Genomic DNA, 27,988 nt, shown 5'->3' with positions numbered 1-27,988 from the left:
AGGTTTTAAAAAATAATAATTATATGAAGAATCTATAAATCACTGGAGGCATGCTAGGATGTAACACCAATCCTAGAAATTATTCTCTAACACAGGATTTCTGCATTTTTAGTGCATAAACATCTCATCGAGCCATAAATTGAGGCAATATATTTGAGTGATTTGGCACTATTTCCTCCATTTCCAAGCCAAAATATAGATTTCATAACATGTAAAATAAGTATTTCATGGAAACTCAATTCCTAACTTTATTAGATTTTACTTTTCTTAGAGATGTTCCCAAGGTAAATTTTAAATATTAATAGTTACCAATATATTCAAATTCTCATGCTGTGTACTAAAAATAGCAATATGTTCTTTTTTAAGTTTCCAGTGAAGAAATGATCTCTATTGTTTCTACGTCGTCAAGGAAAAAATATGAATCAAAACAGCCTATAAGAAACATACACAATAATTCTTCACTTGGTCAATTTTGTGAACAACTTACAGAGCTGGTCATTTTGCAAACGGTTTCACGAGTTTTTGAAGATCTCGAAGAGGATACAGAAAGTGTCATAGCGTGGGAAAGCCAAGTTGCATTTAACAAGATTATTTCGATTCATTCCCATGTGTTTGAAAGCAGGTCAATTCCTATTACAGAACTTGCTTTAAGCATTACTGAAATCATTATTCAAATTCTATCTAATAGTAATATTATCATGGCTGAAATTACACAGCAAATGACTTCTAGACAAACAAAATATACTTACTGCCCCGGAGTTACTGCTACGGATTTTGACGATCTCTTTCAGGACCTCTTAATAGGAGTGATTCATATATTGTCCAAAGAGATAGGAATAAATGGTTGCCCTCAAAGCAATGGAAGAAACAATTCATTTTCAATGCTCAGTAATCCAAACACGGCCACCTGCAACAAAGTCAATGGCACGAAAAGACAGACTGAGGCCACCGACTCGAAGTTACCGGATCAAATCGATCAATTCATTCAAAAAAACAATTTAAACGATCTGGCATGTAAGTTAGACAGTCTGGTTGGTAGCCTAAAAACTCATGAATCCAAAGACGTAGTCAGGAAAGTGTTTAATATTCTTTTGGATACATTTTTGCCCGAAGATTGCCCAGATGTGTCTGCGCATTTGGGTAAAGTGGCCAGTTTCCCATGCCCAAACAATCAGGAAGACAACAGCGCACATGGAAATAACCTGGGGCTCTCACCAAAGTCAGTGTTTCTTCTTAATGTCATATGTGAGAAACTTATTAGAACACTTTTGGAAAAATACACAGGCGCTGGCTGCCTTGATAGTAGTGGCCCTTTTTCTGATGAAGCAGAAAGATGTCAACTCTTTAAAATGTTTGAAAGTGTAGAAGGTGAAGAAGTTCATTGCCAGGGGGCATCGAACCGTCAACCATTCCAGGAAGATTACATGTCAGACTTTTTGGAAAATTTGGCGGAAATAGATCAAGATTCTCTGTCATCAGACTCTATGCTTACTGTTCTTTCCCACAGCTTGGTTAAATCATTGATGGATAAACTATCTCATGGTAGTCAACATGCCTCTGAAAGTTCACCTTTTGCAAACATGCACCAAAAGTATGGAGCAAGAATAGAACAGTCTAGTTTCCCCAAAGCCCCAAATCCAAAATTCACCGAATTACAAGATCGTGACTCAATAGGATTCGTGAGTTTTGACAAGAAACCTTTGAGAACCCCCCTGAATAATTCCAATACGGTTACACCTAAAATACAAGCACCATTCAGCAAACAGTATCCAGTAAGATCCCCTGCGTCTCCTTTAATAAGACAGGGAGGAAAAAAAGTGACCACAACGGCCATCGATAATGTGCTACATTCAGGAGGCAAAAATGTGAAGGTTTATTCAGCCACATTTTTGGAGGAAATAATTTTACAACTCTTTTGTAATCTCTCAACCTCATTGTTGGGAACAAATGAAAACATTACTGAGGCCGCCCTCAACGAAAGGAATGCCTTCTTGGTCAAGTCTGTGGTGAATGAGTTTAATAATTCACAGGTCACTGTTTTACGGAATGCTGAAGAAAGGCTGTGTTTTCCACCAACCGATAATGATACTGTTGGTAAGATTGTTGACACGATTTATAATGACATTTTACAGCACTATAAATTGAAAGCGAGCTGTTCTGAAGCTCTGGCAAATGATGATACTTCAATAGCAGAACAAATAACTAATGGCATACTGCTAGAAATTTTAGACTACCAACTCCCACCTTATCTTAAAGGGAATTTGAAGCTTAATGCGTTTCACCCTCTGGAAGCTGACATCATATTGCAAAAACTTCAGAGTCGCCTGAAAGAGTTTACTTCTCAGCGTCGGTTTTCGACAGACTACAGCACCCTCCTTTCGCACTCACAATTAGAAGACGTTATCAGAAAGCTCTTAGTTCAGCTTGTTCCTCCAGCCAGCGAGTCTTTCTCTTTAGGAAAGGAATACTTAATGAGTTCAGATGTTAACAAAATGTCCAACTGCATAATCAGTAAGGTTCTGTCGGCCATCTCCAAACATAAAATTTGGCTAACTTTATATGATAATCACTGTCTGCATCCCAGAAACAATCTTCAGAAGATGGTGGATTCCGTTTACAGTAATGTTTTGCAAATGTCTGACTCTCTTGTTTCAATCCAGAAAAGTCTAATACACCAAAGCCCAGTGATAGCTGACAGGATAGCCGGTTGTATTATCCAGGAAATTATTGAAAATCATCTTCAACCCTTTTTGAGTGAAGAGAGTTTGCCACGTCCTCAGACCCCATTGGATGAAATATCTAACATGGTTAAAAACGTTCTCCTTGATGTCACAGAGGCGCAGGGAGCCCCAAAGCCGCCACCCTTAGCTCCTTACCCTGATGCATTTGTAGAGGAAATCGTTGGCAGACTTTTATCTAAGATCTTCATTTCAAAGTCTCGTCCTGAAGTCGACCTGGAAAAAATGACCCAGAAGATAGTAAACTCAATAAATGACCATTTTGACAAAGCAAAAATTAACACCATGTATGATGATAAAGAGCCATCTCGCCCATCTGTAGATACAGATACTGTAGATAAATTAGTCACATCCGTTTACAGAAATGTTGTAAAACAGCATGAGCTAGATCCTGATAATGTCAAGGGATTAAAAGACAATGATATTTTTGTGGACAATATTGCCAACTTAATTGTAGCTGCTCTTTCAGATTATCTCCTTCATCCCCTTTTATCCGGGGACTTGCCAGATTCTCCCTATTCCACTTCAATGGCGGAGAACATTGCTCAGGACATTCTAAGTAGCATCTGTAAATCTACCAAGCCAGGCCAGGGTTTATCTCCATATAACACCTTACTTCCATACACGTTCTTAGAGGACATGATCAGAGTACTGTTATCAAGAATTTTTCCTTCCACGTATAGCATGATTCCAAACAAAGAAACTCCAAAAGAGAGATCAGCAGTGAATTTCAATGAAGTTGCTTCAAATCTAATCAGTGACATTAGGATGAAAATTTCCCAACATGAAATTCGATTTTCGAAAGAAGAAGACGAAACTAGCTCCGTTTATTCAGAGAGTGATGTTCAGAATCTCGTTGACTCGGTATTCAAAAATATTTCCCAAAACTCTGCATCTCCAGATTCAATTGGGCAAAACATCACCAATGGTAATGATGTTTTCATTGATAAAATAGCAGGCTTTATTATTAAAAGTATCTGTCAACAACATCTTCAGGCATTTGTGGACGGAGGAGTCACACCGGCTGCATCATGGACTTATTCTGATGATGAGAGAAGACAGTTATTTTACTCCAGTGTCTATTCCTCACGATTTCTGGAAGATGTAATCTCGGGGGTTTTAAGCAAAGTATTCCACAGGTTGTTAGGGATTGTGCAATCAAAATCTGTACGAGACTTAGAAGACGAATTATTGGAAAGAGCTAACCAACTAATACCTTTGATAATCAAGGAATTCTCAAATGCCCAAGTCAGCATCATAGAAAATGCTGAGGATCTGTTGGCTTTGCCTCCAGTAGACAAAGATGCAGTGGTAAAAATTGTCGACACAGTTTACAGCAAAGTTTTGCAAGAATATGAAATGGAACTCATGTCCAGTAAAGGTTTTCTAACTGACACAAAGGCACTGGCTGTGAAGATAACTGGAAATATCCTGACTGAAATCTTTGATTTCCAGATTCATCCAGATATTGTAGCAAAACTGCCTTATCATTTACATTCCAAACTCAGTGCTGATACTTTGATAAACAGAGTTAAGTATGATATTAGGAAGTCAAGACTCCGAAAACAATCTTCAACAACATATACGACTATGTTATCACATAATCATTTGAAACAAATAGTCACTCAGCTTATATCTCAGATAAGTTCATTGGCATCTAGTATGGATAATTCAGTTACTAGTCAGTCAGACTTAAGTAACACAGTCATGAAACTGATAAATGAAATTATGTCAATTATTTCAAAACATGCAATATGTATCATTAAACATGGTGGTGAAAAACAAAGCATGATTTCTGAAAATGATATCCAGTCTATGATTGATTCCATTTATGGGGATCTTTCATATTCAGATCTATACCAGTCTCTTACAAAAGATAAAAAAGGCATAAGCGACATATCTGCGTCCAAAATAGCAAGTTTTATAATAAAAGAAATCTTTAATCACCACCTCCAGTCATTTGTATCTGCCGACAAAACTCCCCTTTCAGCTGCAGGTGATCAAACTTACAAACAGAAAGCAATCGATTCCAAACAGAGAGAATTGTCTTCCATTGTGAACTCAGCTGTCTTTTTGGAAGAAGTAATTTCCGAGCTTTTATGCAAAATCCTTTATGCATTTCCACATGATGTCTTGGCTGCTGAAAACCCAGATAAAGCAAAAGCCAAGACTGTTGGCACTGTTACAACATTAGTAGAATCGATTGTTCTGGAGTTCACCACATCGGAGATTTTGCTTGTAGATGACGTGGATGAAAATCTCTGTTTTACAGAAGGATATAAAGAAATGGCTCAAAATATGGTCAACTTGATTTATGAAAAAATATTAGATGAATATAAGACTCTGATTCAAGTACATAAGGCGATACAAAGTGACACTATGGGTTTTGGAAGGAAAATATATCACTTCCTCTTGGGAGAAATTTATGATTACCAGATGCAGACCTTAGTTTCAGGAGACTTAGCATATTCTTCCTATTCTTTCCCCAAAGCAGACAACATCATCAAAAAAGTGCTGCACACCCTCCTCCAGGATAGCGAGGCCGGGCCATCCTTCGTTACTGTGCTGCCACATTCCCTTCTACGAGACATGATCTATAAGCTTCTAATGCATATGTTCCCATTAACAGACCTAACAAATGAGCTAAAAGACAAAGAGGGGCCATCAGATTGTGAATTTGTAAATGCAGCCACCAAATTGACCGACGAAATAATAAAGGAAATCTTTGAACATGAGATCCGACTTGCCACAGCAGAGGAGAATGCGGAAACTATGCAAGTAGAAGTGATTGAAAATTTGGTTGACTCCATATGTAACAACATTTTGAAGAAGTCCGAATTCCAAGCTGAAGTGAAGAAGGATGCACGTAAAATAGGAGGTTCGTTTCTCAGTAAAATCGCTGGCTTGATTATTAAAGAGATCATGGATCATCATTTAAAGCCATTTTTATCTGATGAGGAATCATCTGCCAGTGACTTGACTGACTGTGGCCATGTTTCTCCACTTGCTAAATCTGATAAAGCAAAATCACAACCTTCCCTGTACTCAGCTACATTTTTGGAAGATGTAATTGTTGACCTTGTGCGCAAATTTTATTCTCTTCAAAGTGTTGCTGACGATGCTAAGGAAAAAGAAATGCCGGAGTCAGACATTGTAAGTTTGGCCATAGAATTTGCAAATTCTCTGATCGAGGAATTTAGTAAATGTGATATTAAAGTTCTACCAAATGCAGAAAAAATCTTTTCTTTCCCACCAATTGCTAAAGAGACCATTGATACTATATCCAATTTTGTGTATGATCAGTTCATAGGAAAATACGGATCTAGCGACATTCAGAAAGATGACAAGAGCCATAGTTTTATAGAAAGCATTGCTTCTCTAGTTCAGAAGGCGATCTCGGCCTTCAAGATTCAGCCACTTTTTTCAGGGGATTGGTTTTCCACCTTTTTTTCATTTCTAAATCCAGATAATATCACCCAAAGAGTTCAACACCTACCACAAGACACTGCCATACAGGCATACAGATGCTTAGAAGGGAACCAGCTTACTTTACCAGAAGAGTCACATAAACACACCACTCCAGCCTTAGACCAGAAAAATACAGAGGACACTACTGAAACAGAGAGAGAGGAAGTGTGCAGAGAGAAAATCCCCATCACAGAGGAGAAATCCATGCAAAAGGCTGTCATTGATCCAACACTTAACTCTGTAAATAGCATTCTGAAAAGCAACATGGTGCCAGGTGTGGCAAGTCAGATAAACGAGCATAAAGGTAAAATGGAAACTGCAATGGAAGAAAGCCTTTTGCCAAAAGTGCCTTATCCTTCTAGCATTAGGGAAGGTGAGGCGACTCGACAGCCAGGTTTACTTGTAACAGCTGATGACAAGGAAACGGGGAGCAAAAGCCCAGCAGCCGCAAAGGTGGAAGAAGGTCCCGGTGGTGAGATACGGACACATTTTATAGTAGCTACTGATGTCACACAAGTGGATATGAGTGTGCCAAGGTCAGATTTTGAAACAGACCATGAAAAGAAGAGCAACAAAACGAGAGAAAGGTTATCACAAAATGATGGCAGGCCTCCTAAAATGCCTTCTTTCATATTCAATGCAAAAAACAAGGAGATCACGATAGAAAACATACTTACCCAAAAGCTAGGCAGTGAGGGGAGGAGAGACGTTGCCATTCAAGCTGTTACAAATGATGAGCACTACGTGGATGGCGAAAGCGTTCAAAATGTCACTGAAAATATTTATGAAAATGTATTGGAATTATATTCTCAAGAACAAGAAAATGATCTGAAATCCCAAAGTTCCCCAGGTGATAAAGCATTACATATAACTCAAGAGTTTGGTAAGGATTCCGTACAGTCTGTTTCAACAAGAGCTTTATCCTCCTCAATTATTAAAAATGTCCCTGCCAAAGAAAGAGAGGAAGAGAGAGCTCACATTAAAGAGATGAAGAGTGAAGCTGGTAAAGAAGACAGTCTTCAGTTCTCACCAGAAAATAAACCTAGAATCATCCCTGCCAGTTTTTTAGAAGATGTGATCATGGAAATGATTAACAAGCTGATCTTTTCATCCCCACAGGAAGCACAAACATATGATCATGTCCAAAATGAAACTGATGGTGAAAATCCGGCTTTACTCTATGACACAGCCATGAAATTGATGGATTCTCTCTTAAAGGAGTTTTCAGATGCTCAAATTAAAGTATTTAGGCCAGAGAAGAAAAACCAGATTTGCCTACCTGCAAGTAAAGTCTCATTAGATCCTAAGGTACCTCCCAAGCAAAAGGAACCAACTTCAGATAAAGCATCGTCTAGCATCATGATGATAACTGCGGATAAGATAGCACCTGGGCAGAAACCGACGAAGGAATCCTCTACCAATAAACTGCCTTTTATAGACAAAATGCCAGCACTTGATAAAGCATTGGTCAATAAAGTTGTTCACTCTTCCATATGCAAGATTTTGAAGGAATATCAGTCTCAAGATTCCATTTGTAAGAACATAAACACGGATAGAGAATTTTTAGCAAGAAGGCTAACCAGTGCTGTGATAGATGAAATCTTTCATCAACAGCTGAACTTGGTATTTGGTGATGAAGTTCCCGCGTCTGCGTGTTTGCCTCTGCAATCTAAGGATGTTGTCAAAAAGATCCAAAAAGTGGCCCACACAGCCAACAAAGAATGCCAAACATCATCGCCCTATACAATAATGCTGCCTCATCGATTTTTAGAGGATGTAATTTCTTCTCTTTTATATAAAATTTTCCCCACAGACTCCAATACCAAAACAGAAGCGGCTGAGAACAATTTTTTCACAGAACTGGATTTTCTTCAACTGAAATTAGTTAGTACAGTTATGGCGAAAGTTGCTAAAGATGAAGATATGATTATACAATATGTAGAATCTTTACATCCTAACGATGATGAAATTGCTCAATTAGTAGTTCAATCTATTTATAATAATCTCTTGCCACAGTTTGGCTCTCAAGAGATTATTCAAAATTGTGTCACCAGTGGCTGCCGAATCCTTTCGGACGCCATAGTTGACCTGGTGTTACGAGAAGTGGCTGGCAATCAGTTGCAGAACTATTTTTCTGGGGAGCTCACTCCATGTCAGTGTGCAGAAATTGACTGTGTAGTTGAAGATATCCTCCAAACAGTTGTCCAAACGACTGATGGCCCCCATCCTCCAACATCACATGCTCACAGGCTGTCTTGTAGCATACTAGAAGACATCACGGTGAAATTTTTATCAAAGCTGTTTTCTAAGCTGCCGAAAGTGAACAAAGGAAGAACCAAGTCTCTAGAAATGGAAATGCAAAACATAAGCTCAAAAATTTTAAATTCAGTCCAAGAATTTATCTCCAAAAGTCAGATTAAACTTACACGTCCAGCCAAGGAATCACCCACCATACCTTGTGCTGATAATGCAACTATTGAAAATGTAGTTAATTCTGTGTATACTCGCGTCTTAAACTTGTCTGGCTCACATAATTCTGTATTTAAAGACTTACTGAGTAAGAGTAGTGTCCTTTCTGACATAATAGGTTGTTTAATGGTAAAAGAAATTTCTAACTCAGAATTTCAACCTCAAGTAGAGGAAGAGCTTTCAAACTCAGAATTGGTTCTAGAAGCCGTCAAGATTATGGAAAAAGTGATTGGAATTATTAATGAAATGAAGTCGCAGGAAAAACCCCTCTCCAGGAAAGGTGCTGTGCTTGATGCTCTGTTTGTAGAGGAAACACTGGCCTTGTTCTTGGCGAAGTTAATAGGGGTGCCCAGCGCATCAATAAATGAGAAAACGAATATCTCAAAGCCGGAGTTAAATAAACTCGCATCCCAACTGACAAAATCTGTCACAGCAGAAATTTCAAAGAGTAACATTAGCCTTGTAGCTGCAGATCCTGAAGAACATCCTTTAAATCAACAAAGTACAGAGATGGTTTCTCAAGTTGTTGATTCCGTTTACAGTAATGTACTACAACAATCTGGTTCTCAAGAAAACCTTTTTCACGAGATAAGAGATACAAACAAAGTCTTACCTCAAAAGGTGGCTAATTTGATTGTCCATAACATTTCCAATTTTCCATTAAATACAAGTAGCCCAAAGTATTTGAGTGCTGATTTCATTCGAGATTTGGACACTGATCGAATTGTTCAAAAGGCACAAACACATTCTCTTATGATTGTTCCTGAGGTAGAGAACGAAGGCTCGTATCACTGTTCAACTGAAGAATTCCCAGTTAAAATAGTTCCACACATTAAGAATAAACCAATCAGTATAGATCCAGCCATTATTTCAGAACACTTAGCAGTCCTTTCTGTGAAAACGCAACCACTTGAGAAGATCAAGATGGACTGCTTGAAAACAACGGGGCATACCATAGCCGAACTGAGAAGAGCGTCATTGAGTGGGAAAAGTTACTCCTCAACACGCTTAGCCGAGAAAGAAAAGGCAAAGAAAGAAAGACGCCCCTCGCTGAATAAAACAGGACGACTGGATGTCAAGCCTTTTGAGGTGAGTGTCAAGAACAATGGTACAAAGTGAGTCAACAGGAAGATGCTGTTGTTCGCTGATAGTCTTCCTGAGATAGGTCTGGTGGGATGCCCCTCTCTTCTCTCGCTCTCTCTCCAGCCTAATTGGAGAATTGAGTGCACTGGTCAATTTCAGGACAATGTTATGACTTATGAATTCTTGCCTTTATCAGCTCTGATTTTCATGTTAAAAATCGAATGCTAGTTTCTATAAGCCAAACAGGTTGAACTAAAGTTATTTTGAAGAATAGGAATATAGGTCCATGACCCTTGATAGCAAAACCAAACTGAGTGGGTTTATAATCCTATTTGAAAAGTCAGTGAGAATGATGATGGCAACAAATGTACAAATGTGCTTGACACAATGGATGGATGGATGGATTGTGATAAGAGTTGTATGAGCCCCCAGTTAAATGATTAAATAATAAAAGAAAGTAAATGTCTACAAAAGTATGAAGGTAACGTATGTACAAATATGCCTGATTCCATCATTGTATGGATTGTGATAAGAGTTGTACGAGTCCCCAATAAAATTATTTTAAAAAAGAAAGTAAGAAAAAGCAATATCTTATTAAGGATTTCAGAAGGTGTTCAAGAGAGCTGCAATGTAACATAAAAATGAGTGTTGGAGTTGTCAAATTAGTTTCCATTCATAACAAACCCTAAGTACAACCGAATGAAATTTTGCCCAGTGTCATTCCCCAGCATTATTGATCTGCTTAAGTATATTGTTATAGGCACCATGTCAATCTATACCCTATGGGTTTTACCCTTTTTTGATGTCCCTCCACGTTATCAAGCTCAATGTCCTTTTCCAGAAACTGGTCTTTTCTGATAACAGGCTTCAAGTACATGAGACAAAGTCTTGGCATCTTTGCTTCTAAGGAACATGCTAACTGTACTTCTTCCATGATGGATTTGTTTATTCCTTGGCAGTCCATTGTGTTTTCAATATCCCTCATTAGCTCCATAATTCAAATGCATCAATTCTTCTCCTGTCGAATTCAATGGCCAACTCTCACATGCATTTGAGGTGATTGAAAATGCAATGGCTTGAATCAGGCACCTGAAAGTGAAATGCTTGTTGTCCAACTTTAAGGAGGTCTTGTGCAGAAGGTTTACCAATGCTGCTTCCATGAGCCTGGACCATTGAGTCAAGTGAGACAAAACTCTTGGCAACTTCAATCTCTTCTCTGTCTCTCATGATGTCACTGACTGGTCCAGTTGTGAGGATTTTTGTGTTTTATGTTGTCATCTATATTGAAGGCTGCAATCCTGTATTATCATCATCAATAGGTGCTTCAACAAACACGGAAGATTTAAACTCTAAAAAGTAATGTTCTACACTAGTACCTTTTTACTTTCGGCAAAAGTCATCAACATTAGTCTGAAAGCCCAATATATGATATGCTTTCATTTAGCTGTTGAGTTTAATCCCAAATCACGGTGACCCTTGGGTATCAAAGGTAACTGTGCGCTCAGACACATATACTAACAAAGCCCAAAGCCCTTTCGAAAGATACTCTTTTTAAAACCTCTTTCTATTCTCAACACAAATAGTCAAAAATTGTGATTTCATACTTTAAAGAGTTTCTTCTTAACTTTTTCTTTCCACTGAAAATATTTGTTTAAGACATCATTATCTGAACAGGCCACTTACTGTGTTACAACAGGATGTTAAAATAAAAACTACTGACGGAAATCCATTTTAAAGACTATGGCATCCTCTAACTCACAGTGTCCTCATAGGAAGCAGCTACAACCGCCCTTTAAGTTTCTGTGGCTGTCTTTAAGGGAGTAGGAAGCCACATGTTTTCCCCAGAATGACTGGTGGTTTTCGGCTTCTAAGTCAGAATCAAATAGAAAGCTGTCAGTTGGTTTGTTTTGAGTGACGTCAATGTTTACAGCTACAGACATCGGGAAATTCCATGATTTAATTATTGTCTCTTCCTTGATCTAGCTTCAATTCTTAAAAATGGGAAGGGACATTAATGAGATGAGAAGAAATGAAAATTCACGTTTTGAAGCTTTTAGGGAAAATATGCTCAAAGGATCCTATTGAATGGCATAGGGAGTAAAAATTGTAAGACCATCAGAGTTTGGGCTATTATTAATCATTTTAAATCAAGGTTAGTCAAATTTATGAAAAATACCATTTAGATTACTTTAGGATTCTCCACCTGGGATCTTAGAAAATATGTTATCATTTTTGTGAGGAAAAATTTTAAGATAACAAAAATAGAAACTAATCAAATTATCTTGCACCAAAATGTGAAAATTAAGCAAAAGAAAGAAGTACATTAAACCATTCCCTATTTGGGTGAATAATTTTCAATAAGTTAATATAATTGTGCCTATAAAATAAATCATAGAAACCATATACTCCTTACAATTTTCATGTTTCTTCCTTTAAATACTTTGCTAATATATAACTAAATTGTATTTGTAGGCAATGTTACCATACTGAAACTAGAAATGATATGAAAACAGAGTCATGCCAATAAAATCGAAAGAGAAATAAATTTTTGAGAGATATATTTTTAAGATTCATCGTGCCTTCCATTACAGGCTGTTGGCAGAAATTCATTTCAGAATATAAGAAAGCCTGATCTCGCCAGGGTGGAGCTTCTAAAAGATGTGCAAAACAAACAAGACCTTATCATTCGGTTAGTAGCGCATGATCTCGAGCAAGAATATCCAGAGAGGACCAAAGAAGAGAGTGTTCTTAGTGACGAAGATGAAGTTGTTCTACGAGAGGTTGTACAGGAAGGGTTCCTAGAGGGTGAAGAGCAAGGGAAAGAAGCAGTGAAGCCAGTAGCAAGCAAAGCCATGTCCACCAAACCCACAGTAAGCACAAGCAGCCTGAAAAAATTTTTGTCTCTAAGCAAATGTTGTCAGCCGACCTCCAGTACCAATATGGAAAGTATTGAAACCACCTCAGACCACCTGTCGGAATGTCAGGAAGAACAGGTCCGAAAAGCTGTCGCTGAGCTTGATATGTCTTCCTTCTCGGTACATGCAACTGAAAGGAAGCCGCCTTCAAGGGAGAAGCCACCACAGCAGAGTGTAAGTGACAAATGTGACCGCCAGCTACTGAATATCTAGGGGCAAGGGTAGAGGACTTTTGCAATTCTGTCCAAGAATGTGACATTGATTATGCAGACAAAAGTACTAAAATTGATCCAGCCTGTCATAAAGCTGGTGACATTTTTATACATGGGACTAAGAGATTTACATAGAGGGCCTCACGGCAAAGCAGATGAGGGGACGAGACCTAGATTAATCAGAAGCGCACAGAAAACAATAATATATAAAAGAGTTGAGAAAATGCAAACCAATTAGTTGAAGCAATCAGAAAATAATAATATATAAAAGAGTTGAGAAAATGCAAGCCAATTAGTTGAAGCAATCGGATCAAGTACTTCCGTTTCATTTTGGTGGACTGGACCCCCTTTTTATTCCTGAGTCTCAATCCTGACTCTTACTAACTAGCTGTAATTTGGGGAAAAGTTACATACTCGTATCTACCCAACGTCCGCCTTAAAAGTTACCGTGAAACCTAGGATAGGCAGAACTTGCCAGGATGGCCTTGTTTTTCTTGGTCTTCCATGTTGTGCTTTCTGTGCTTCTGTGACTCTCTAGAAAGAGTCCTGCCTCAAGGCATCCCGTGCGCTTTCCTTCTCTGACCACTTTCCGACTTACACAGGTTCTGGCGTTTTCAGGTTCAATGGACTTAGCTAATTTGCCCAAACTTAAATTAACTAAGGTATTTTAAATACCATCTCGAAGACACATCAATTCCCCTGTCATCATGGTGTGCAGGGGGTCCTTCTACCTCAAATGGTTGTATTGATAACCCTTGGGCTTGGACCTGCCCGCAAATCTGTATCACAGCATAGTTTTGGAGAATACATATATTATTGTTTTCCTGGTGAGAAAACGTCCTTGATTATCCATTTGAGAACTACCCCCTTGTTGACACATCGGCTACAGTGAACCAGAGAAAATGGACAGGGATACAATTTTGGACAGTTCACAAAAGTTCTAGATTATTTGTTTTATAGCATATCCTGATCTACTTGCTGGTGAATCACCCGAGATTTTATGACCAAATGAAGTCTGCTGAAGTGTTCTTATGTAACATGATTATGCTAGTTTTAGACAGAGCCAACAAAATGTGATGGCTTAACATTGGCAAACACCAAAATTGATTTGGGGACTAATAATACTAATGATGATGGTGGCAGTCTCTTATTTTGGTGTTAACAATAGAGATCACAATAATGTTATTTATATTTTTGAACTTAGTAAAGATGAGTAAAATATTCATAGAGAAATAAAAGATCATATTCTATGAGCATTGTGTGTTTATGTTTAAACTAAATCTATTAAAAATTGAATATCATAATTTAAACAATCTTCATTGAGCAATTTCTAAAGAATTATATCCAAAGGGTTGATTTAATGGACATCTTTTCAGTAATTCTAAAACTTTATCTCACTACAGTCTAAATGAAAGTGCAGCATATGCCAGTAAGGTGGCAAAATGCATACCAAATTCTGCTCTGTGTAATGCATGATTTATGCTTTTGCAGAAAGAAGAAAGCAGTCATATCAATGAACCGACACATTACTTCATACACAGAATTATGAGTTCATCTTCATACAACCAAGAAGATATGATGACCTCAGCAGGGTAAAACAAATTTAAACAATATACAAATAGAGGTGAAAATTCTGCTTATGGGGGAAATTGGTTTCGTGGAAATCCTGGGGTAGTGCAGACAGTTAAGTGATTGTCTGTTCCCTGACAGATTGGGTCTTCCAACCCACCAAAAGATGCCTTCAAAGAAAGGCCTGATAATCGGCGTCCAGAAGGTGACAGCCCTGAAAATCCTGTGGAACATATAACGATACCCTGTGGCTCATAGGTTCCCCAGAAGTTAGAATCGACTCAATGGCAAATTGTTTGCTTTTAGCTTTGCTGGTCAAAGCCTGAGAGGAAAAATGTTCAGCCCTGCACTTTCCTTAAGTCCCAGCTCATTCTTCCCTTCTCACTGTGGTCACTTCCTAAGCCTCCCCTTCCTGCCTACTCGCCCATTTCTAGTCACCTGACCTCCACTCCCTCGTTCTGTTCTGAGGTCGGATCTCCAGTACAATGGTGTCTGGAATCAAGAATTTGCTAATGTGTTAGGATGTTATTTCCCCACCCCCGCACTCAGACCCTGGGTTAACAAGAGCATTTGCACTTTGATCCAAAAAAGGAGTTAAGCTTATCTCGCTGAAGTAGCTCAGTCACAGCTTTGGGGCGTAGCACTGCTACCTAGAGCACCAGAGGAAAAGAGGACCAAGGCACACTAGAGCACCCAGAGGCACGCGATTAAAAGTAAGGAGCCTCATGGGGACTGTCGCAAGTGGACAGGATGTTAAAGAGAGATGGAAAATTCAAGTTAGGAGGACTGTTGGAACAAAATCTAGACTGGGTGGCATTTTTAGGGGGCAGGGAAGGACAAATGAGCTGTTACCTTGAATTTAACTTAGTAGCTAAAGCTTGTCTCATATTGTTAATTTACCAAGAATATTAACTGGAATGTAGCATTTTATATCATGAGTGGAGCATCGGATATAAGTATAGAATTAATTGGATTACATTAATTTTTCCACCTAACACTATTAGGTTATCTCAGTTTCTCCTGATGTCAGATGGGATACCTATTCTTTGTCCGCTATGGCCTCTTTGCTTCTGCATAACCGCTAACTTAGCATACATATTTAGAAATACAGATACTTCGCAATTGTTTACATCAATGGAGAAGAGAAGGAGCATGAATAGTCTCAAATGACAATCAATGTAGCAATCATTTGCATTTGATTTAGAAACTCAGAACTATAATATTCCTAGTTTACTCTGATATGAAAACTGGCAAATGATTCTTTTGCTTGTAAAATATATGGAAAACAAAATATTCTTTTGCTTTTGTTTTTAGGGAGGCTGAAAGTGACATCAAAGATCCAAGTGCTAAAATATTAGAAGGTTGGATGAAATTTTTTTTCTTAATTTAGAGTAACAAAAAGGAGATTTTGTATGCGCCTTTAATGACTTTTTAGAAATCAAGCCTAAAGCTAATATAATTTCCCCCACTCCCAGTGGTTTATCTACTTTTGGAAAACTATACAGTAATGAATAACTTCATTCAATTGTTAAAATGAGGCAACTAATTTGCCCTATATGAGTTTCTATTAACATACCATTAACAGTTTTGATGTAGTAGACTATATCATGTGATAGTATGCATTTATAATTAGGATGTGCGGCACAGTGGTTACCCTTTGGGCTGCTAGCCATGAGGTCAGCAGTCAATTCCACCATCTGATCCTCGGGTCAACGATGAGGCTTTCTGCCCCTGCAAAGGTTTAAAGCCTCCGGAACCAGCGGGGACAGATCTTTTCTGTCCTCTAAGGTGACTATGGGTCAGAACCGACACCATGGCAGTAAGTTCATTTCTTTAATGTCTGACAAATATTCACAAAATAAAGTTTTATGGCAGTCATATTGTATATGATGGGGGTACCACCCCCAAAATGGAAAAAACACTCCACTGGGTGGAGCTTTTGTAGTACGCATTTTTCTTGCTAGGTAAGCATCAAGCACAACTCGCTCTGTTAGTGCACTTGGTGGCGTTGCCTGGGAAGTTTCTCTCTGGTCACAGTGACTTTTTTCATAAAAGCAGTTTTGCTTGAACCTCGTTTTTTTGTTTTTTTTTGTGATGACTGACTTAAGAGAACAGCTGTAAAATAGTGTTTCGTGCTCAGGAAAAAATGCTGCAGAAACTGTTGTGATGCTGAACACAGCTTACAAAGACAGCACTATGGGAATAACTCAAGTGTATGAATGGTTTTCTCATAAAAAAGGGGGGAAATGTTGATTGATGATAAACCTCATTCTGGACTTCCGTCGACTTCCCAATTGGACCAAAATTTCAACAAAATTCATGCACTTGTGCTCAAAGGCCACCAATGGACCACTGAAGCAATGGAGAAGTTATCTGGACTATCTGGGAGCTCATGTCAACAAATTTTAACCGAAGATTTGACACTGAGAAGCTTGCTGCAAAGCTTGCCCTCGGGTTCTGACTGATCAGGAACAAGAGCATCGAGTAGACACAGACAAGCTTTGAAAGGACAGCTCAGAAGGGACCCAAACTTTTTCCCTAAGGTCATTACTGCTGATGTAACATGCTGCTATTCTTATGACCCCAAAGGCAAATATAATTAAGCCAGTGGAAGACACCACTGTCACCTTGTCCCACAAAAGCTCGTCAAGTGAAATCAAAGATCAAGACAATGCTCATTTTTTCTTCCTTTTTTTTTTTATGTGAAGGGGATAACGCATTTCGAGTTTGTTCCACCAGTTCAGACTGTTAATCCAACTTTTTCTTTAGAGGTTCTTAGAAGATTGCATCACAGGGTGTGATAGAAAAGGCCTGGTTTGTGGCAGATGGCCGACTGGTTTTTGCATGACAACAATGCACCTGCTCACACAGCCATCTCAGTGAGCCAGTTTGGGGCAAGAGACAGCAGGTCTCTCTTGACCCACACACCCTACTCACCTGAGCTCACTCTGTGTGACTTCTTTCATTTCTGCAAAGAAAAAGGGACATGAAAGGACAGCAGTTTGAGGATGTAGGAAAGGGAAAGGGAAAAAGCAAGGGAGGTGCTCATCAGCCATCCAAACAGATGAGTTTGAAAAATGTTTTCAAGAATGGAATCGTGGATTTGACTAGTTTCTTAAGTGTAATGGAGAGTACCTTGAAGGTGATAAAGTTGTTTTGTAAAAAAAATTTAAATACATAGTTTTGGGAAAAAATATCCAGTATTTTGGGATACCCCTTCATATGTGGGTCAGAATTCATGCTACTATTATTTTATAGATTATCTTTCCCTCCATTGTGTGTAGTACTACTAAATAAAGAAAAAAGATTTTGAAACTGAATCTATATAGTTACATTAAAATCTAGGGTAGGATATTCTTCAGGGTTTCTTTCAACAGCTTTATTAGCTTATAATTCACATATCATAAAATCCAATACTTCAATCACATCAAAAAGTTGCATGATCTTTACCAAATGAGTTTCAGAACATTTCTCCCATCTTGTCCTCATTGTTATTAGCTCCTCAATTTCCCCCAAATTCCCCTGCCAGACCTCCAAGGGAATATTAATTGAGCGTTTCCCTCTATTGATTTATCTATCCTAGATTTCACATAGAGAAACACATGTTTTAAAATTAAAAACAAATAACAAAATAGAACAAATAAAAACCTCTATCAAAAAGCAAAGAATATTAAAAACTAGAGCAATTTTAAAAGGATCATAGTATTTGTTCACATAGTAGAACCACACCTACCAGACTGACACGTGACTTCCTGAAGGAAGGATGGTATCAAAATAGTAAATCTATGGTAGTTCTCAGCCACCATCCACTGGGCACTTCCGAGGCAGGAAATGCAAACCGAAGTCCAACACCTGCCGCTGCCCCCTCCCCGCCACCCGTTCGATGCCCTGAGGCTAGCACTCATCTGCTGCTTCTCAATATTTATGTATCACTGTTGGATTCATTATGACATTTGTCAGGATTTTTTAGTCTGTTAAAATTCCAGGGGATCATTGCAATTCTAGCAGTGTCATTATGCACCAGAAGTAGAGTGTCATGTTTACTGTACAAGCGTCTTAAAATTCAATCCACAGAACTAAAGTGTTTTTTTTCTGTTCTAAACTTGCAGCCCTATCAAAGATTACACAATAAGCTCACTCTCAATTTATAAATGGAAATATTCTTCATTAAAGAATAAAATAACAACATATATGCCAGAATTTCATGAGCATATTACAGAACATGTCAGAATAACCACTGTATTAATATTTACATTACGGAATCAGCGTCTGGTAGAGCCCAGACAGAAATCATTTAGTACAACATTGCCAATATTATAGTGAAGACACTGAACCTCAGAATACAAATGTGATTTGTTCAAGGTCACTCAGACTTCCCAGTCTGGATCTCAGGTCGATTGGCCCCCTAATGTCAGTATGTGTGTGTTTACCAACCTACTTGCAGTGATCATGCTTAGTTCCTATACTCTTCAGTTAATATTGCACCTGTATAATTCAATTGTTCATTCATTCCTTTAAAATTTACTAAGCCTCTACTGAGACAGATACTAGTTGTGAACAAGACTGGCAGTACCACTGTCCTTGTGTGATTTACCTTGTAACTTGGAATAGTTACTCAAAGAGTAAGGACATAAGCAAGATCATTTTATATATTTATATGAAATTTATATGAAAAGATATATGAAATTTAATGTATTTATAAGTGGTCCCTGTCTTACCCAGAAGGGCTAATCCATAGTCTCATTTCTATTCCATTTATGAGAGAAACAGATTCAGAGAAGTTTGATTTAATTTGTTCATACAGCACTGAGTAGTGAAACTACTATTCAAACATAGGTGTTCACGAAGGTCGGGTGCATTCTTTGCCTCCCTAGTGGTCCCTGTGAAACTTCTCTGGCAGTGCCACTTTTATTTCCATGGGCTGGATTTCATTAACTGCCATCCTGCCCTCCCACGGCGCTCAGGCAATGTTTAATTCAGTAGGAACTTTACTAGACTGCCTCAGGTTGATTCTTCAAAGTTGTTCTGACTTTTACCAAATGGAACTGTTTCTTAAGACCAACACCTTCCTCTGACACTACTTTATCATGAAAACCTCTTTCCTTTTAAAAAGGATAATCACTGGCTTGCCATCGGTGCTGGCACTGAAGGGACCTGGCGGACTCATCTGCATTGTAACAATCCCTTCTTTTATACGCAGACAGGCTGCAGAGATGGCGTGGTTTGAACATATGTGGGTAGCTGCTCAGTGACAGAGCCTGTCTGTCCTACTACACCACACTTCATATTTGATCATTCTGAATGAAGAGCTACATAAAACATGCGTCAGTATTTTAATGAGCTAACCTAATTTAGCGTTGTTCGCATTGTTTACACACGGAGGAGAGAGAATAGCTTCCATGTGCTTAAATCTTTGATTTCGTTGGTGGGGGGAAAAACAGGTTTGGGTAAATATATTTATAGCCTCAAAAAAATAAAATTGTTTTCTAATATTTTGTTTGACCACAGAAAGTTCTCAGGAACCAGCAGTAGAATCTACAAGCAGTGTTAAGGTAAATATTTTAAACAGGATCAAAGGGGGATCTAGTAGGGCCCTGATTGGTGCGCGTCACTTATGATTGGCTGCCAGCCTAAATAAAGGTGGGCAGTTTGAACCCATTGACTCCAACTGGCAGTCTGCTTCAGTGCAGATTAAAGCCAAAAGTCCTATGAAGTCATTCTGCATGTCTATTGTGGTGGTTGTTAGATGTCATCAGTCGGTTCCAACCCACAGTGACCCTCTGCATAACAGAGAAAGCACTGCCTGGCGCAGTCCATTCCTCACAACTGCTCCTATGCCCACTGTCGCAGCCGCCGTGTCTGTTCCTCTCCTTAAGGACCTTCCGCATTTTGGTTGCCCCTCTACTTTGCCAAGGACGATGTCCTCCAGGAACTGGTCTCTCCTGACACACGTCCAATATATGCAAGACCAAGTCTTGCCCTTCTTGCTTCTAAGAGCACTCTGGGCTTACCAAGTGAATTTGTCCTTTTTGCTGTCTGTGGTAATTTCAATATACTTCTCCAGCACCAAGTTCAAGTGCATCCATTCTCCTCAGTCTTCCTTATCCCCTGACCCACATTCACATGCTATGTATGAGGCAATTAAAAAACCATGGCTTGGGTCAGGTGCACGTTAGTCCTCAAAGTTACATCCTCCCTTCTGAATACTCTGTAGAGACTGCCCTTGCGACAGACTGCCCTATTGCACTTCACCTTTTGACCTCTTGACTGTTGTTTCCGTGAGCACTGATTGCGGATCCAAGCAAGACGACATCTTCGGCAACTTCAAACTTGTCTCCGTTTATATCATGACGTCACATACCTTTTCAGCTGTGAGGACTTTGATATTCCCAATGAGACTTAATCCACTCTGAAGGCTTCAACCCTTATCTTCATCAGCAAGTGCTTTCAGTAAGAAAAGTTGTATCATCTGCTCAGGGCAGGTTGTCAATAAGCCTTCGTACAATCCTGATGCCACCTCCCTCCTCATATGACCCAGCGGCCCTGACCATTTTCTCAGCACACACATTGAACAGCATGGTGGGGGATGCAACCCTGGTGCCCAGCTTCCTCACTTGGTTTCCTGACCCTGCATGTATAGGGTCATCATAAGTCTGGTCCACCCAAAGACCCCTTTGTTCACATACAGCAGTTTCTAACTAATGGTGGCCCAGTAGTTAAAGTCCAAGTGCTTTTATTTGAGGGGTCTCAGGTACAATTGTGGCCCGATTCACAAATCCCTCAAACCAAATGATCTCCTTTGGGCTGCAGTCTCCTGTGGCTAAAAGTCGCTTAATCAAAATATTCTCACCTTTGATGAGGTACACAAAGTAAGCCATTATCTCACCTCATCACCCATGGTAGTGATGTGTCGTTTAGTGCCATTCAGTAACATTTTTACAGCAATCCATTGGGAAAAGCCTAAAGAAAGGGAAGCGCTTGCACCCCTAATGTGGTAGACTCAAGTAGGGACTTGGTGGGACATGGGAGGAAACAGATGCTGCAAAGATGGAGGGACCTGAGGGAAATAGATTATAATATTCCCATGGTTCTAATTTATGTCTCCTTAAAGGCAACTTTTCTAAAGGTGTACCCACCCTTCAATGCGAGCCCAGAAAATCTCTTTCCTAAGCCTTCAAAAGTTTCCAATGAGGGCTGAAGAATTCCACCTCTGCTTTTTAACCACACCATTTCCTTTTCATTCAATCACATCCCCCAAAAGAGTGGCTCCTTCCACAGAAACAATCATCTGGTCATTTCTCAGTATCACAACTTAGTGAATTATCACAAGCAATTCTGAAAATCCCAAAAATCATATATAAGCAATTTTTGCCAGATCTTCCAAAGATCTTAATTTCCTGATTGACCTAATTCTAATTTATGAAAGTAAACCTCTATTTGACAAACTTAAGCTACATTGACAAACCTAGACTTTCCAAACAATAGGTCAATAAAGGGGTGTTTCTGAACCTCTAGAGGGCATTGTGTAATGTTACTCCTTGGACCAAACTGAATTCCTGTTTCATCTGGACTTTTTTGGCTCATAGGTGGTGTTTTCGCTTGTTTGTTTTGTTTTTTTCCCTTTGCTACTTTTTCCATATAAAACTATCACTAATGATATTGCCTGGTCTAATTTAAGGTAAGTTAGAGTAAGCACACACAACGCCGTCTTACTTACTGACAACTCTAAAGTCCGGGCAACTACTGAAGACTCGGACAGATGCACAATAGCAGGAGACTGGCGAGGGAAGTCAACGCAGAACAGCCAACCGCATCGGCATTTTCAAGGAAGGTTTTATCCCATAACTTGTTATGCCTGGGGCAGCTCAAACCCTGGCATAAGACAGTCGGGATGGACAGAATAAGATTAGAGACCCCATGAGACGGTGGGAGAAATCAAATCACCCCTCCCTCCCATCCCGCACTTCTTGACTCCACCTACAGTCTGGGTTCTTTCTTGAAGCTACATGTTAATGGTCAGAAAGCAAGGAAAGTGCCTTTTAAGGCACTTACAACTAACAGGAGGTACCCTTAGTCTGAAGAGTAATATAGGAAAGCCTTTCTTCTCCCTCTCTCTCTCTCTCTTTCTCCTCTCTCCTCTCTCCTCTCTCTCTCCTCTTTACCTTGGACGAGCACACAATCATGGGAAGTGCAAGCCTGAGTGCCACAGCACAAAGAAGCAAATGCCCTGCCATTCTCGCCATAGAGTCAGAACCGAAGGCTATCAAGAGCAGAGAGATGAAAAGATAGCACAGAGAGGAAGGATTTGGAGGAAGACTTCCCGTAAATCTGTTTATAAAATACTCCCTGACTTGTGAGTTCGTGGAACTCTGAGCTAAAGTTACATAAAAGAAAGGGTTTGAGACTGAATTGGTATTTGTAGTGACTCAAACAATGGAAAGACTTTGGAAACCAAATTTCCATTGGAACTATACCAACTGAATGCAGGGTAAGACACACAGAATGAAACGGAATGAGTTAACTGTCTATTTAAACAAACAAAAATGTATGCATACCCTGAGGATTTTAAAAGGATTGAGTCTCAGTCTATTTAAAGTATGCAAGATATAGTAAAAATTACCCCCTATAAAAATAATAAAGATAATATCTGTAAGCTTCAAGGGAATCCATAGTAAATCAGATTGGGGGATTTTCAGATAAAGGCATTAAAGCATCTTTATAACAATCCATTAAATGAGAACAAATGGTCTTCAAATAATGGGATGGTATAAATTCACTGTAGAATTTAAGTACTACTCATTTCAGACAATGAATGACTATTTCTCCCTACTAATTCTTTTCGATGAGCTCAAGCATGGGAACGACTGAGGATGGGACGGGACTGGGAAGTGTTTCGTTCTATTCTGTATAAAGTCACCATGGATCAGAACCAACTCATGCCACCTAGCAATAATTATTTTAAATCAGGGAGTCTCCATCTGGCTACACATAGTCACATGGGCATTGGTAAAAATAGCAATGCCCACACAAACTCAGGGAATTCAATTCAATTGGCATGGCGCTCAGGGATTCAGATTTTTTTTTTAAAAAACATGATTGTTTACCTCAAATAAAGAATATTTCTATTTTTCTCTGCCCTGTTATATTCTTAATATATTTGGGTTTATGACACCTTAATACACATAAATTCTTTCATTTAATTTTAGGAAACTGGGTAAGAACTCACAGTAAGGTGTGCTCCTTCTTACAGAATCTGTCTACATATCTCTTGCTGCATAGATTTACACCTTATCTCATTGATTTTTTGTGTGTGTTATTTTTGATAACTAGCAGAATAGTGTAGCTACACTAAATCCCAGCTACCTGCCCCGGGCTACTTTATTCCTGTCTGAGACAGTCATTTTCGTATTTAAAGAGTAGACAGTAACAGTACCTGTGTAAAGAAGCGACTGACAGCACCTGTCCTTCCCTTCCCTTAACAGCTTCGCATAGGCATTCTACCATTCCAAATCACACAGTGGCAAAGATGGTTGTTTTATCACTATCTAAGGCGCTCTGGTGGTACAGTGGGTAAAACACTGAAGAGCTAACTAAAAGTTCGGGGTTCAAAACCACAGTCTGCTTTATGGGGGTGAGACGAGGCATTCTGTGTCCATAAATATTTAGTCTTGAAAATCCCCTGAAGCAGTTCTCTTCTGTCTAGCAGAGTCGCTGTAAGTTGGAATAGCCTGGAGGTAGTGGGCTTATAATGATAACATTATCTGTTCTCAACAAAGAACTTGAAACTGATTTCTTCATCTAAGTCATTGGGGGGCGTTTTGTTTGGGAACTGAAATGCCGGCACCTTCTAAATCTTGTTTTAGTGGTACAGCTCCCACAGCGATGACAAGCTGGGCACAGTGATTTGCGAAATGCATTAGCCTCGATCACAGAAAGTAATTATTTGAGTTGATATAGCATAGCTATTAATATTATGATACAATTCATACGCTCCCCCTCGTTGTGGTTTCTGCTCTCTCTAATGTTTGCCGTCTACCAAAGACTGACTGCATGTTTCGCTTTGTCTTGACAGTTTTTCACCATCTATGAAGGACGCCAAAGTGTTCTTCCCAGTGAGAGTCCCTCAAAAATATTCACGTCAGGTATAAAATACATTCACACTTTAAAAACTGGTGTACCATAGCTCTCCATTCCCGACTTTAAAACGGTGATCTCCTAGAACGAGCAGCTCTTCTCTTAGAAGCATCCACGTGTACTCTTAATCCAGACTATGTCTTAATGTCTTAAAGTGTGGGTGAGATTTGTTCCTAACTGTATCGTTAAGAATAGACTAATAACTCAGACCAGAGAAAGAGAAACCAAATGCACAATGGTTAAATGCCTGGTTATTCACCAAGAGTTGACGGTTTCGATTCACCAGCCACCCAGTAGGAGTAAGATGTGACAGCCTGCTTCGGTAAAGATTTCCAGTGGAGGAAATCCTGTGGCCCTGATTGTATGGGGTTGAAATAATATAATTTCTATTGACAGAGAGTCATTTGTCATTTATTAAGTTGTTTTTGTATACTTCAACTTCATCACCAAAGGTTAACAAACAATGTTTTAGGTACAACTATGCAAGCTCTGATCACGATAGGTCATGTGTAGGGCTGCTAACCATGAGGTTGATAGTTCAAACCCACCAACTGCTCCTCCGGAGAAAGAAGAAGCTATACACTTCCATATATATGTATAGCCCTTGGAAACCCTTGGGAGCAGTTTAACTCTTTCTGTAAGGTTATTATGAGTCAGCATTCACTTGATGGCAATGAGGATGGGACAAATATGTACTAGGAATTCTGGTAATTATTTTTCCCACATTTACCCTATGAGGAAGGGATACCCTTATTTTATCAAGTAGGAAAATTAGAGTTAATAAGAAATGAGATAAAAGTAGTTAATCCAAGGTCACCCCACAGTTAGTAACCTATAGGGTTAAAATCCAAACACTTACCTACCTCATTTCAAAGCCTAATCTCATCCCAGATAACTGTAATTCCATCACGCCAGTATATGTATATAATCTGTATTTTAGACAACAGATGTGCAACATGAACAGCAGCAGTGGGTTGAGCAGGGCTTTGTAGTTCACTACGCGGGTGTATTCCAGCTAAAGGACGGAGCTACTAGTCATCTCCAGTACTTGGCATGATGCCTTGTTGTCACAACTTACAAGTTTTCAAGAGATGCTGGAGATTGAAATTTTTTTGGAGATGCAAAAGTCACATTAAAAACCATAAAAAGCTTATTATAATTTTTAAAACCTCTTAAAATCAAAGTCCTGATTTTTAAATATTAACATATAAGTCCAAGTCTATGTGACACACTTTCTGAACTACACCGCTTGCCTGTATCCTCTGAGTCATTCCATTCTTCCTCTGCGGGTCTCATTTTACTAGAGGAAAACTAGGTGTAAGCAATCTGCATCAGGTTACACAGCTAACGAAAGGCTGAAACAGGGCTCAAATCTGATCTTCTGACTTTCTGCTGATGTGTTTCCTTCTTGCGACATTGTGGCCTAATCCACTTGTCACTGCATTGAAGCATAAGGCGCATGTTCACGAGCTGGGTAGGGCCCGCGTAGAGACTGTAGTTTTACATTGAAAGGATTAACTGGAAGCCACAAGGGTTCATTTTCCTCTCTCAGAATGAGTTTTGCATGTTAATTTGAGACATCTGTCACCTTGAAAAGCTGAACACTATGCAGAAATCAAATATTGACTGTGCATTTGGGACAGTCTTCTCAGTATCTACAGAGGAATGGCTTGCATCAGAATCCCGTAGTAGACCAGTTAACATTGCAGAGTCCCAGACTCTGCAGACTGGCTCAGTTAATATCTCTGGGTATCTTCACAAGAAATCTGCCTTTCTAAGATGCACCATCTGTCTCAATAACAGAGTTTCATTTTTCTCTTCTGATGAGAATTTTAGGATATGGTCCTTTAGCAATTCCTTTATCCAGTTATGAACATTTTATCGTTAAATTAGCTGTTGTTTCACATGGAAAGGGTGTTGGGGACACACTGGTTAAGCACTCTGCAGATGATCAAAGGCTAATGGTCTGAACCCATTCCAGATGCTTCTTGCAAAATACTTTCGCAATCTACTGCCATAAAGACAGACAGAGAAAATGTAGGAGGCAGCTCTACGCTGCCCTTAAGGTCACTGTGAGTCAAAGGCGACTCAATAGCAATGGCCTAGATTTAATTGCAGAAAACTAGAAGACTAATGGAGAGAGAGGGACCGAGTCAGGGGTTCAGATACAGGCATGCACTTGAAATAAGAAAGCGTGGCATTTTACTGTTAGGTGTTTTCATATTTTATCACATCTTACTGAGCTTCTAAACTCAATTACCATACTCTCTAAGAGCCCGAGGCAGTGAATAAATGGTGCTAAAAGGAAAGAAAAAAAAAAGAAAAAAGGGATCCTATTTTGTTTATCTGCACAATCTATTTCACATGAAAAAAATCACTTGGGTCACTAAATTGCAAAAAGCTAGTGAGAAATTATAATCACAAATTATTTTATAACTATCGATTACTGAGTATTAAATGATTCATTTTATGTTACGGCTGCCTCAATTAAAGGATCTAATAAATGTCTGTATTTCTTGTTGCTTGTTCGTTTGTTTGCTCACAGAAGATCATAAGCCCAGCGTTTCCAAACAAGGATCTAAAATGCTGGCGAAGGTCTCTTCAGTTCTGTCGAAGGTGTTCGCGCGGACTAGCACCAGCATTTCCAAAGCCGCCTCGTCACCTCCACAGAACGAGCCCTAAAGCGACCATCCCTGTACCTGTAGCCATGGCATAACTATGCTTACCTTTCTTACAAATAAAATGAGTTCCAAAGTAGGACACGGTGTGTTAGAAGATGATCTTCGTAACACTAAAATCAGAGCCCCAAATATCAGAGGGACAGGAATAAGAGAAAATGAGTGACTTTGATCAGCATTGTGGAATGGAAAGGGATTGAGTCCCAGTATTTACCAAATGCCCACAGCATTAGAAATGAAAAGTGAACCTAAGAAAACAGGCAGCCCTCAAGTATCCAACAGAAAAATAAACTCAGAATATTGAAATTAAATGGTGAATTTTAGAGAATGTTTCCAGGGCAGCTTCATCGGCTCTTTGGTCTGTTCATAGAATCTCCATTTATATTGTGGACAAGATCATTTACACAACCTGCTGCCCTATAGCCTTGTTTTCTTGAGCTTCAACCTTCACTGACACATGAGCGGCTGATGAGCTTTTTGCCACCTGCCGACGACACACTCAAGCATCAGTTAGAATTTAAATTCATGAATTGTTTTCATGCTTTCATCACATAAAATAAAAAATCATACTCACGGTTGAGCTGATTTTGATGAATCGAGGCCCCACAGTGCAGAGAACTACCCTCTCTACAGGAAAAGACAGCTCCAGCCTTCTCCCTTTGTTCTCACATCATGGTCAATCCCTGCACACTTTCACACCCTCCCTTTCAACACAGTTCCTT

At 39.2% G+C, this 27,988-nt stretch overlaps 1 protein-coding gene across 1 annotated transcript in view; it reads left to right on the top strand.

Moving 5' to 3' along the window:
* FSIP2 (fibrous sheath interacting protein 2) overlaps window positions 1-27,270 on the top strand; it is an 83,155-nt gene extending 55,885 nt beyond the window's left edge. Inside the window, exons 16-22 of the mRNA XM_075529075.1 lie at window positions 367-9,764; window positions 12,350-12,847; window positions 14,377-14,477; window positions 15,769-15,815; window positions 19,963-20,006; window positions 24,527-24,596; window positions 27,134-27,270. Coding sequence (XP_075385190.1) covers window positions 367-9,764; window positions 12,350-12,847; window positions 14,377-14,477; window positions 15,769-15,815; window positions 19,963-20,006; window positions 24,527-24,596; window positions 27,134-27,270 — 10,295 coding nt within the window. The remainder of the gene's footprint in view (window positions 1-366; window positions 9,765-12,349; window positions 12,848-14,376; window positions 14,478-15,768; window positions 15,816-19,962; window positions 20,007-24,526; window positions 24,597-27,133) is intronic.
* The last annotated feature ends 718 nt before the right edge of the window (window positions 27,271-27,988 follow it).

The sequence above is a fragment of the Tenrec ecaudatus genome, chromosome 13, assembly GCF_050624435.1.
Source record: "Tenrec ecaudatus isolate mTenEca1 chromosome 13, mTenEca1.hap1, whole genome shotgun sequence".
Classification (NCBI taxonomy): Eukaryota; Metazoa; Chordata; class Mammalia; order Afrosoricida; family Tenrecidae; genus Tenrec; species Tenrec ecaudatus.
The sequence above is the reverse complement of the archived record's forward strand: the minus strand, read 5'-3'. Positions and strand labels throughout refer to the sequence as shown.